This window comes from Bubalus bubalis, chromosome X (genome assembly GCF_019923935.1).
Source record: "Bubalus bubalis isolate 160015118507 breed Murrah chromosome X, NDDB_SH_1, whole genome shotgun sequence".
In the NCBI taxonomy this organism is placed as follows: domain Eukaryota; kingdom Metazoa; phylum Chordata; class Mammalia; order Artiodactyla; family Bovidae; genus Bubalus; species Bubalus bubalis.
Window position 1 is genome coordinate 109099569 of NC_059181.1, and position 12829 is coordinate 109112397.

The 12829-nt window shown below is 46.7% G+C and overlaps 1 protein-coding gene across 6 annotated transcripts in view; it reads right to left on the minus strand.

The window, feature by feature from the left end:
- The window catches only part of MTMR1 (myotubularin related protein 1), a 61624-nt gene that overhangs the window by 10408 nt on the left and 38387 nt on the right, over positions 1 to 12829 (minus strand). For all 6 annotated transcript variants that reach the window (XM_025276559.3, XM_025276558.3, XM_025276560.3 and 3 more), the window contains 3 exons: positions 7100 to 7285; positions 6212 to 6418; positions 2858 to 2950 (listed from right to left, as the gene is read on the minus strand). In XM_025276559.3, coding sequence (XP_025132344.2) covers positions 2858 to 2950; positions 6212 to 6418; positions 7100 to 7285 — 486 coding nt within the window. The remainder of the gene's footprint in view (positions 1 to 2857; positions 2951 to 6211; positions 6419 to 7099; positions 7286 to 12829) is intronic.

A 12829-nucleotide genomic window follows, 5' to 3' on the forward strand; every position in this document is an offset into this window, starting at 1 on the left:
GGATAAAAATGGAAGGCCTGTATTTCATTTTCAAACATTTAAAAATATACATTTACCAATAGCACAGCAGAGCTTCTACTGACATATTTTTGAAGTCATATGAGTCTTTATTCCTAACCCTGAGCCCACAATCTGGATCTGGGAACTTGATTCAGGGTGTTCTGTCACCACCAACCGCAAGCCTTACTCTGGTCAAGTGGGTGGAGAGCAGGTGTGGGAGGTCAGGGTGAGTGGGCTCAGCCCACGCCCTTCAGCACCCACATCTACTCAAGGTTAGCTCAGGAGTGCTCTGCACTTCCAAAGGGCACAGTGGTGGGAAACATTTCATTAGCGGAAGTACCAACCTCTAGAGTGGTAACAAATAAAAGGGTAAGCCTCTGGGATTCACTGTTGTTTTGGCCTCTTCTAGAAGCTATACCATAGACTTTAAAAAGTGTGGTCTCAAAAACCCATAGAAATCCATAATGAAATTCTGCACCTCTTGAAGGACAAAAACATCAACAATGTTTAAACTGATCCAAAAGGATAAAAAAGTCTGTTCAACTGAGGTTATTGCAGAATGTCTTTGAGACTGTTGTCTAGAGTCCTTCAATTACTTTTTCCCTCAATTCCTTTGATATCAGTTTGTGCACACAGACTAGCTCATTTTATTCTGAGGTGTCTAAAAATGTTACATTGACATAGCTGATTTAGCAGTGGGAAACCAAAAAATAAGTTAATCTTGTCACATTAATGCAACTTTTCTAACAAGCTGCATACTTCATTCACTTTTGACTTTAGATAATGATAGTTAGACTGATCATTGGTGTGCCTAATTCTAACAATGTTATTTTAAAAGAAATTAATTATACAAATTTCATGGACAGAATCTTAAAGCTGTAAGAGGCATCTGAAATCTTCTAACCCAAACCCCTCATTTTCTTAAAAATCCAGTAAACGTTACAAAAATTATATAGATTAGACATGAAAATAGGTACTAAGCAATATGAATAATGGAAGTCAGCTTGAAGGTATCTCACACACTCTTTGTCTAGGCTTCTGGGAGGAATAAGCTACTTCACATTCACAAAATTCGGGCTGATCCCTTCAGAAGCATCAGAATTATCTTCTGTGTTCAACCATTTTATGTAATTTTTCTAAAATGTATTTCATACCTTTTAGTCTTAACCTGAATGTAACCATCATTACTTTTGTTGCTGACTTGGCATCAATACAAATAGCAAGTACATGGCACTACGAAACAGTCAGACTTCAGGCCAGCCCCCATGCCTTTTGAGTATGTGTTTGCCGTTACCTGTTACTCAGACCATCGGGTGCCTACCTCTGAGACCAGCCCTCTTTCCATGCCCCAGCCCTCTAGGTAATTGGGTGCTTTGAATCAGCTGGGAACTGGCACTTAGATAAGGCAAGAGCCCAGTCAGCTTGGGGAACCTAGCTTTAAAACAATTAGCCTCAGTATGCTGTTCTAAGGGAGGGCTTGAGGACTCTGTGAAATCTACTTTGGCTGCTTAGACCACCACCCCACCACGGTTTTTCTCGAATTGCCATTCTCTCGTGATCCCTGCTACTCTAGGAGCATAGCCTGGGAGCTTGTTGGGAATGCAGAGTCTCAGGCTCTTCCTTGGACCCACGAATCAGAACTGTGTTTTGGTAAGACTTCCAGGGGATCTGTGTGCACCATGAAAGTTGAGCAGAATCCCTGGAGGGCTTCTGAAACAGAGTGCTGCCCGCCACCCAGTGTTACAGGTCTGGGGGCAGGGCCTGAAAACCTGCATCTCCCAGTACCCGGGAGGCTGAAGCTACTGGCCTCAGGACTACACCGGGAATCACTTGCCGGGGTTCCTGGTCCTCTCAGAAGCACCTGGGGGACTTTTAAGCAGCACACACACCCAGGCCTCTGCCCAGGACCAAAGAAGGGTCTCCAGGGCTGGGGCTCAAGCAAGCGCATCTTTGCTAGGAGACGGTCCTCTCCATGTGCCTGAAGTAGCCAAGGCCAGACCTCCAGCTCAACACGAAGGTGAGAGCCCAGGCCATGCTTTACCATCCTCCCTTCCCCATGATCCTATCCAAGCAGGTGCTTGGGGAGGGCTCTGTCTTTTGCTTAATCTCTCCCTCCCCTCAGTCCCTCTCACCACATCTCTGCCTCTATTTCTGTTTCCCTCCTTTCTCTCTCCAGCACGCTGGCCTCGCTCTCTGACTCTGATTCCAGGTCCATTTCTCTGGCACCACGTCCTGTGATGAGGATCAGATCCTAAGCTCGGGTTCTGATGTTGGAGATGAGGGAAGAAACAGCACATGCCTTCTGGCCGAGCAGCCTGGGGAAGGGGGACCCCTGCATGGGTAATGAGTGACAGGACACTCGGCAGCCTCCCATCTGCCCCTGGCCCTGGGACACTCCCTCCCCTCCACACCGAGGGGTGGCAGGGGCTGTGGCCTGGGGCTGGCTATGGAGGGTCCTGGATTCCCTGGTCTCCGCCCCTTTGTTCAGTCACATCTGCATTTCCAACACCTAGGAATCTTCCAGCACCTGCTCGGCCGAGTTCCACATGTGCTCACCCTGACAGGGGGCAGGTGAAAGAGAGTAGGACGGGGGGCAGGGGCAGCTGCTGGACAGCATGACCGACAAAAAACCATATGCACAACAAAAGCACCTTTTGGTATAAAGTTGGTTGTTTCCAATTTTATGCTTATATTTCTAAGTCATTAGAATCAAACTGAGTTAAATAACAAAAGGGGTCATATTTAATACGCACACAATCTTCACTTTGAATGAACATGAAATTAAAGTTTGTCTTCAACTTTAAGATTATGTTTGGATCAGGGTATAAAGGTCAGAAATGGACTTGAAACCTCTCACCTGTCTCGTCATTTGCCAGACACAGTCAATAAACTGAAGGAATATAGGGGATCGGTCAGCATCTGCATGGTTGTCATTGCCATGGCCCACTCGCTGAAGAGAATCAAGAGGTTAAACAATTTAATGTATGCCATGGTCCTCTCAGAAGTCACTTTAAATTGCCTAGTGGCAAGAAGCATGTCTCATTATGTGTCCCAAGGCCCAACAGAATTCCTGGTACATAAAAGGCTCTCAGAAATGTTCATTGCACTGAATTGACTTCCATTACTTTTAGGAAACAAAATTTCAGTTTACATGTTGATTGTTTTATAATTTTGCTTTAATATAGTTGAGATCAACAAGTTATAAGCAAATGGCCGGTCAACTTTGCACTCCAAGTGATGGGGTCAACCCCAGCCACCACATCGAGTGCTGCATGTCAGCCTGGGATGGCAATTAGCAGCTCACAGAGCACATTATGATGGTCATTTTCTCCACAAGTGTAGTTTTCCTCCCCCATTTTTCACAAATATCAGAAAGTCTGAGAATCAAAATAACGATTAACAATTTACAATTTTAAGCCAATTCTGCATGACTCAGACAACCTCAAAACCTTACTCTTGAAATGCGAATGGGAGGCCTTGCAGCAGGCCAGGTAGTATCTCTGAATTTTTATTCTTCCAGTTTTAAGATATAATTGACGTCTAGCATTGTATGTCATACTTTTAGATATATTTGAAGATGTTAATAGATTCATATTAAAAGGTAAAAGATAATTTCAAATACATAAACAGGACTGATAAAAACACTGGAAATGTCAACTTAAAAGACCACCCAGGAATGAGCATTCTAACAGAAACTTCAGGTAATTTGGTGACTAAGCAAAAGGATGAGAAAGTTATGAAGATACAAGGCAATCACCACACAGGAAGAGTGACAAATACTGGGCGTATGAAACCACCACCAGCAGACAGAAAAAGAAATGACCAAGTCAACAATGAACATCTCAGAGGAAGTGCATTACCTTCTTTTTTTAAAAAGACATTTTAATTGTAAGTGAAATATGCATATGAAATTTACCATCGTAACCATTTTAAGTGTATAGTTTAGTGGCGTTAAGTACATTCACACTGTTGTACAACCATCACCAGCATCTGTCTTCAGGAGTTCCAAAACAAAAACTAGCTGGCTGACTCCCAGCTACTGGGAGTAGGCTCACCTCAACAATGGTATAAGAAGGAAATCGTCTTTTAGCGAGTTGTCTGGACTAATACATGAAGGACATTACAGAATTGAAGTGTTGATATTTAAGCATTTTTATTCTCTTTCTAATAGCCATATGATCTTTTAGAGTAAGAACCAGAAGTCAGTTTTGTTTACTGGATTTTTCTTAACAGCTAGTATAATTCACAATTATGGACATTTAAGAAAGTTACTACACTTGCAAATGATTGACTCACTCCCTATTCCCCTCCCCCAGTCCTTGGCTCCCCTCATCTTCCTTTGTCTGTACAGATTTGACTGCTCTAGATGCTTCATATGCACAGAATCATGCAGTTTGTCCTTTTGCACTGGCTTCTTTCCTTTAACATAATGTCCTCATAGTTCATTCACATTGTAGCTGGTGTCAGAATTTCCTTCCCTTTGAAAGCTAAATAACATTCCACTGTGTGGATAGACCACACTCTGTTTACCCCTTCATCTGTCGATGGACACTGGGTTGCTTCCACCTTTGGGCTATTAGTGAATTGTGCTGCTATGGACATGGGTGTGCAAATAAGTGTTTGAGTCTGTTTTCACTTCCTTGGGATATATACTCAGAAGCAGAATTGCTGGATCATATGGCAACTCTATTTTTAATTTTTTGAGGCACTGCCATACGGTTTTCCAGAGTAGCTGCACGCCTTGCCTTATTTCTGTACTTCTCTATAATTTTTGGAAACTGTCCCTGTATTTAAGGCACATGGGGAAGTTTTGCACTGACAGTTCACAATTTAAGATTTGTTCTTTCCCTTAATAGACAGGCACTGAACTCTTCCAGTGCATGCAAGGCATCCCTCCTCCCAGCCCTCAGGATTTCAGGCAGTTTGATGGTATCCAGTAGAGGTACCTGGGGTACCAAGACACATGGGACACAGCATCTGTGCTAAATCAATAATTCACTTGTGGTCTAGTCACAGGAGAAGACCTGTAAATAACAACAAGAAAAGTGTGCCTGGAACTTCCTAGTCTGAAATGGGTATGGTGGGGCCATAGAATAAGTGAGCATCCCAGGATGGGCTATGAGAGTGAGCTAGGTGGGAAAGTCATGAGTCACAGTCCTGGTGGAAGTCTCTCTTGAGATAAAGCTTGAAAGACAAGCTTCTGACTGGCCAGGGGTAGATTCTATTAGAAGAAGTGGGGAGGGGGTGGAGGGAGAGTGAGGATGCCATAAGTAGAGGGGCATGGTTGAGACAAGGGGAGGAAATCTGGGCACAGAAACACCAGGTATGTGTGCGCACAGATGGAAGGCAGCGTGAAGACACGGCAAGAAGGCAGCCATCTACAAGCCAAGGAGAGACAGCTATCAGGACACACCAACCCTGACAGAACCTTCATCTTGGCCTTCCAGCCTCCAGAATGATGACAATAAATTCCTGTTAAGCCACCCAATCTTGTGGTACTTTGTCTGGCAAAATCTTATACACCAGTGTTCACAGCAGCATTATTCACCAAAAGGTAGCAACAACCCAAATGTCCATCAACAGGTAAATAAACAAAATGCAGTATATCCACACAATGGAATTCAGCCATTTAAAGGAATTAAAATTTGATAGATGCTATAACATGGATAAACCTTGAAAACACTGTGCTTTGTGAAAATAAGCCAGTCGTAGAGAGACAAATAATGTATGACTCCACTTATGTCAGGAATCTAGAGTAGGCAAATTCAGGGAGATGGAAAGCAGATTAGTGGGTGTGAAAGGCAGGGAGAGGGAAATGAGGAATGACTGCTTCATGTGTATAGGGTTTCCTTTTGGGCGTGATGGAAATGTTACGGAACTACAGAGAGATGGTGGTTGCACAACACTGTGAAAGCACTAAAGGCCACTGAACTACATATTTTAAGATGGTTGATTCTATGTTATATGAATTTTACCTCAATTTTTAAAATAAAAAAAAAAAAGGCGTACCGACACGGAAAACAAAGACTGCCCTACCAGAGACATATTAATACAATGCTGATGTCTATAGTATTCTCTTATGGCAATTCAGTTCTCAGAGCACAAAGCCCTCGTGTATGTGTATCTGTGTGTGTGTATGAGATGTGTGATATGCATGTGCATATGATGGAGCAACAAACAGTGAAACGTGCACCTCACCGTCTCAACTCACCAGTGCAAACCTATGTCCAAAGCTTATCCACTCCTTTTCTATGAGAGCCTCGAATCCTTTAATGGTGCGGTAATAACTGTCCAACATCAGCATGGCCAGAGACGTCAGCTGGGCTGTTCGGTCCCAGCCATCACTGCAGTGCACCACGACTGAGGTCTTCCCGGATTCTACTTTATCAGCAATTCTTACTGCCCCAGCAAGAAGCATCTTCAAAAAAGAAGGCACATTAAATCAGGCAACATTTAATTTCTATTACAGCAAAAAGTTCCTTGGTGGCTCAGGGGTAAAGAATCCGCCTGCCAATGCAGGAGACCTGGGTTCGATCTCTGGGTTGGGAAGATCCCCTGGAGAAGGGCATGGCAACCCACTCCTGTATTCTTGCCTGGAGAATCCCATGGACAGAGGAACCTGGTGGGGTATAGTCCATGGGGTTGCAAAGAGTTGGACAAGACTTAGTGACTAAACAACAACAATAAGAACAACACAGCAAAAATAATTCTGTGGAGAACACTGGAAGTTCAAGTCAATAAACAATGGAATCAATTTAAGAATCAGTAGGAAACATTAGTATCCTGGTGGAGGTGCGGGGCAGGAACTTACACTAAGGAAAAACTACAATAGTAAATAGGGTCCTTTACCAAAGGGCCACAAAGTACTTTAAAAACCTGATGTGAGGAAAGTATTATCCCTTTCTATTATGTCACAGGAGTACCTCAACAAAGACCACAGTTTGGATGCTGTCTATGCAAACTATGAAAGCCCAAGTACACAGCAAAGATGCACTCTTGCAATGCTGGGAAGCCACCTGGAGAGAGACACAGATAGCTTTACAGCCATCCACAGAGAAGTCTTAAGCAGATGGTGGGGCAGGACGGGCCCTCTCCGTACCCGAATGTACTCTAGCCAGTGGGTCCCGTCTACGTTGGACAGCCAGCGTGCCTCATCGATGGCCGGGTATGCAATCTCCTTCAGTTTTCGCAGCGACTCTCTCATGACGTGAATGTTGTGAATCTCCAGGAACATGAGTTCAGCGTTTGGGTAGGCACTTTCACTTTCATAGCCCCCACCCTTTGCCTGTGAAAACAAAAGACAGACGTCACTTCATCTCAGTGAATTTTTACTGTTCTTCCTAGTGCTGCCAGATAGAGGCCACTCAGAAAGCCTCAAACTCATAATAAGCCTCCTACATCCTTGTATGAGTTTCCCATGGTTGCTGAAAGTACCACCAGCTGAGTGGCTTAAAGTGACAGGAATGTCTTCTCTCGGTTCTGAAGGCTGGAACTCCAAAATCAAGGTACTGGCAGGCTCATGCTCCCTCAGAACCTTCTTGGAGAGGATCCTTCTTTGCCTTCTTCAGCTTCTGGTGGCCCAGGATGTTCCTGGTTTATAGATACACTAACCTCTGGCCCATCTTCACATGGTCTTCTCCTTGGGTCAGTGTCTCTTCTCATAAGGATTAGTATCCACCCTCATTCAATATGGGGGCTTCCCTGGTGGCTCAGATGGTAAAGAATCTGCCTGCAGTGCAGGAGACCCGGGTTTTATGACCTCTTTTCACTTGATTACCCAATTACTTAATTTGCCAAGACCCTATTTCAAAGCTGGGCTGCAGCCACAGGTGCCAGGAGTTGGGACTTTAACACATAGTTTTTAAATGGAAACATAATTTGACCCACAACAATCTTCTACCACCTGTCAGCAGTTTTAAAATGATTAACAACTGGATCTTATACAAGGTGAATTGGGTTTTAAAACCTCCTGCCATCTATCTAAATAAAAAGGTTGTACTACTGCAAAACTTCTGTACAAAATAATTTGTAAATCTCAGTGAGATTTATTTAAGTAATTCAAGTAAAATAAAATGCAAATATAACAAAAAAGACAATATGGCTCACTCTTTGGTAATCTGATAACAAAATCTCGTCCATAATTAGCTTATACTTTGTAGAGGTCAACATCCAAAACACATCTGTTATAAGAATGCTGCTGCTGCTGCTGCTGCTGCTGCTAAGTCGCTTCAGTCATGTCCGACTCTGTGTGACCCCATAGACAGCGCCCACCAGGCTCCCCTGTCCCTGGGATTCTCCAGGCAAGAACACTGGAGTGGGTTGCCTTTGCCTTCTCCAATGTGTGAAAGTGAAGTCGCTCAGTTGTGTCCGACTCTTAGCCACCCCGTGGACTGCAGCCTACCAGGCTCCTCCACCCATGGGATTTTCCAGGCAAGAGTACTGGAGTGGGTTGCCATTGCCTTCTCCGGTTATAAGAATAAGTGAAAGTAAAAGTGTTAGTCACTCAGTCGCGTCCAACTCTTTGTGACCCGATGGACTGTGGCCCACCAGGCTCCCTCTGTCCATGAATTCTCCAGGCATGAATACTGGAGGGGGTTGCCATGCCCTTCTCCAGGGCATAGAGAAACTGAAACCCTAATACATTGCTGGTAAGAGTTAAAATTATGCAGTCTCTGTGGAAAAAGATTTGCCAGTTCCTCAAAAAGTTAAACATAGAACTACCATATGACCCAGAAATTCCAGCTCCCACAGAACTAAAAACAGGTATTCACATGAAAACTTGTATGCAACAAATCGTAGCAGCAATATCCACAATAGCTAACAGCTGAAAGCAACCCAAATGTCCACCAATGAATGAGTGGAGAAACAAAGTGTGCTGTATGCTTACAATGGATTATTTCTCAGCTACACAAAGGAATGGATACTGATTTGTGCTACAACAGAGAAACCATAAAAACATCATGCCAAGTGAAAGCAGCTAGGCACCTAAGATCAGACAAGGTATGATTCCATTTATATAAAGTGTCCAGAAGAAGGCAATCTACGTGGAATGTATTAGCGGTTGACATGGGTTGGGGAGAGGGGAGGATGGGGAGCAACTGCCAGTGGGCACAGGGTTTCCAGCTAAGGCTGTGAAAGCATTCTGGAATGAGACAGTGGTGATTGCCGCATAACACTGTCAAAAAACTGGAAGGCACTGAATTGTAAAATTTGGGATGGTTTCTGGAGGAGGAACACAGCTTTGGGCTTTGGGTGATGGAGCTGTCTCGGGGAGCAGGATGCATAGCTCTGCAGCATGAATGAGGGGGCTGAGTGGTGGCTCTGGGTGTGGGTCCAGGGCTCAGGGCCAGTGTGTGTGGCCAGGAGAGCAGTCAAGGTCAGAGGAAGGCCAACATTCAGGGAATGCAGAGCAAACGAGACTGAGGAGAGCAGCTGGAGACTGGAGGATAAAGAGAAAAGGGAAGAGAGTCTTTCAAAAACGAGAGGGTACTCAACTGCGTCAAAAGCTCGTGAGATTGACAAGAAGGCACTTGGTGGCCTTACCGTAAACAGTCCAGGAACAGGAATAGTGGAGCCAGCTCCAAGTGGAAGGGGAAAGGGACTGGGGAGGGCTTATCTGCACAGATGGACAGATTTCCTGGGAGCCAGTTGGCATAGGAGCAGGCCGGGCAGAGCCGGCAGCAGTCGGGGGAGGACACAGGGGTCCATGGGCAGGTGACCCTCATTTCCAGGCCATGGGGTGCAGTGGTATGTGGGTTCCAGCTGGGGGGGAGCAGTGGGATGTGGGCAGGTGGGGGCAGCTCCTGTCCAAGGGCTGGTGTGTTCTGTGCAGAAGCAAACAGCCAGCGGTCAGGGATGAAAGGCATGGGGCCAGGCTGACCTGACTCCTGGGGAGGAGGTGGGGAGCCCAGCCCTGAGCCTGGGGTTCTGCTCAGCAGTCCTGGCATGGCCCTGGGGCAGGTGGGCAGCAAGGAGCAGGGGAGCATGCCTCAGCCTGAGGGTGCAGAATAGGGGCTGTAAACACGACTGGTGGGGAAACAACAGCACGGAATGACAGAAGACTCTCTGAACACCCACTGCGGACAATGCAGCCTAGACTCTAGTCCTGCCTGTGGGGCACGGTGACGTTGTTCATAACAATACCCTTTGCACCCATTGAAGATGCTGCTGGTTGAGGGATTCAAGGCACAGGCCTTGGTGGTAGGAGTGTGGGTTTTATCATCCCAGCCCTGCCCCTCCTCCAGTAGCTCACCTTCTCTCTGCGCCTCAGATTTCTCACCTCAAATACTGCAGAGGCTCACTATGGGAATTAAATACTAACTAAATAAACTACCTAATGAAAGCTAATCTGTGCAAGGCTCAGCACCCCTCACCCACTACTCGGCACCTTTGTATTATGACCTCCCTCAGCACCTACCATGCAGAGCCTTGAGATAGGCAATGACTCGGACCTGGTCCCACCAAGGGAGCCTGGAGGCTGGGGCAGAGGCCGCATACCCAGTAAGTGCATGAGTGCAGAGGACACCTGCTTAGGGCTGGTGTTAACCAGAAGAACTGAGTTAAAGCCAATGGGTTGCCTGAAAACTGATTACTAAAGCTCCAAATAAGACAAATAACAATCAGAAAATGGGATCATGGGAGAAATAGAGCATGAGTGCCTACTCTGTGCGAGGACAGAGAGCAGGCACCTGGAGGTCTGGAGACAGAAGAGGGTAAGGAGAGTGAGAAGGGACCTGTAGGTAAAGAGCAAATTAGCCAAGATGGCGGTGGTCAGGCAGTCTCACCCCACAGCCTCTTGCTCTCACCCCACGTTTTGTAAATACATGGTTATGTAACAGCTGAGATAACTTATAGCACTGTGCATGTTTGTCATTATGTACCCGTTTGGCCATGGGCCACTCTTGCTCTGTAAATATATATAAGCTCCACCTGAAAAGCCCTTGTAGGTATGTTATGGCTGCATCTGCTGGGTCAACTATGAGAGAATACAGCATGTCTGGTGCTACGGCCACCACACCCGCCATTAGAGAATAAATATGTCTGCAGTTCCTACAGGTCCTTGAGTTTTCTTCCAGCTCCCCTACTCACACCTTGCCTACCCTGGGTTCAGCAACAGTATGAACAGTGAGACAATTGGCAGGCTGATACAGCAAGACAGGGCCCCACGTATACCCCAGCAGGAATTGGAGGGGAGAGGCTCAAACTTCTGGAAGACGTGATCCTACTGGCCAGCCCTCCCTCTATGGGGGCAAAGCAGGGTTCTAGAGAGAAGCCAGCTATGTTGGGACACTGGTCCCCACTGGCATCCAAGTCCCCAAGAGTCAGCTCACAGCAGTGGCACCAGGGCCTCAACCCTCAGGGAAAAACAAGAGTCATGGCCCTTGGGAAGGAGGTGGCTGAAGAATGGCTCAGGTTTCATGATTACAGGCCAGCTGCTCAGTGCCCAATGAAGGCTCTTCAACCACCAGATGTAGACCCTAGGCAGTGGGGAGGATTCTCATGTGAGAATATAAAGTTTCACAGAGGGCGGCCAACTCCCAAAGAGACTGGCAGGACAGGATTTCCACATACTCAGACACCAAAGGCCACACAGCTCCCCACTGCTGCAGACGGAGTGTTTGTCCCTCCCAAAATCTCCATGTCAAACTGAATGCCCCGTGGGACTGCATTAGAAGATGAGGAAAGTGAAGCCCTGACGATCGGGACAGCGCCCTTCTAGGAAGAGACAGGACAGAGTTCACCCCTTTCTGCTCTGGCGGTGTGAGGACACAGCAAGAACATGGCTCTCTACAAGCCAGGACATGGGCTCTCAGCACACACTAACTCTGCTGGCACCCTGATTTTAGACTTCCAGCTTCCAGAGCTTCGAGAAATAAGTGGTACTGTTTATAGCTACCCAGCCTATGATATTTAGTTATAACTGCCCAAGCTGACTAAGACACCCCTTCCTCTAATCTCCCCTGACACTCATCTGTTGGCATCTGGGACCTCTCCCTTCCCTTCACTGGGCTCCTCTATTACCCGCCCCAGGCAGCATTTCAGGGGCTCTTGTGCCAGGCCCCTGCACCCGTGACCTACACTCCTTCAGTAACTTCATCCCCTCCCATCCAAGGCTGCAATCTCCACCTGACATGCTACCAGGCCCTGGTCTCAACCTCCAATCTGACCTTCTTCTGAGTTCCAGAGCTATATCCTCCCCACACAGGCTCCTCAACTTGTAACAGCTTAAAAAGAAATTCCTTCCCTTCCCTTTCACTTTCCCAAGAAGAAAGCTAACTTAAAGCTGACCTCCATAATGAAGTCAGGACTTCTGAATCAACATCCAGTGCCACTCACCATCAGGTCCCCCATGGGAAGACGAGCCTGCCCACCCACCAACAGCTTTTTGTTCCAGTTGGGGAGCGGCTATTGTGTGGTGGTCCAGTTCTGGGGATCCAGGTGTGCTCAGTACCCTCCAGTCCCTGCTGTTGAGGCAAGACACACACTGAGGGAGGAATTGGCAGTGTGCTGAGGACTACAGAAAGGAAAGAGCAGAGCACCCTGGCATGGGAGACTGCCCTGGGGAAGTGGTGTTCCCACTGTGACTGGAAGGATGGGGCAGTGGTTAGGTGCACGTGGAGACTGGGAGATGGCACTGGGATATGCTGAAGGAGCTGAAAGGTGCTGCCACAGCTGCGATGTGGGCCTCAAAGGTGTGGCAAGGCTGGAAGGAAAGGCCCTTCAGCTTGGGAGGCTTCAGAGGCCCTGTGCAGAAATTGGTTGTCATTGCCTCAAGGCACTAGGGGTGCCCAGAGCTGGACCTTTAGAAAATCCCTCCGGCCATGATATG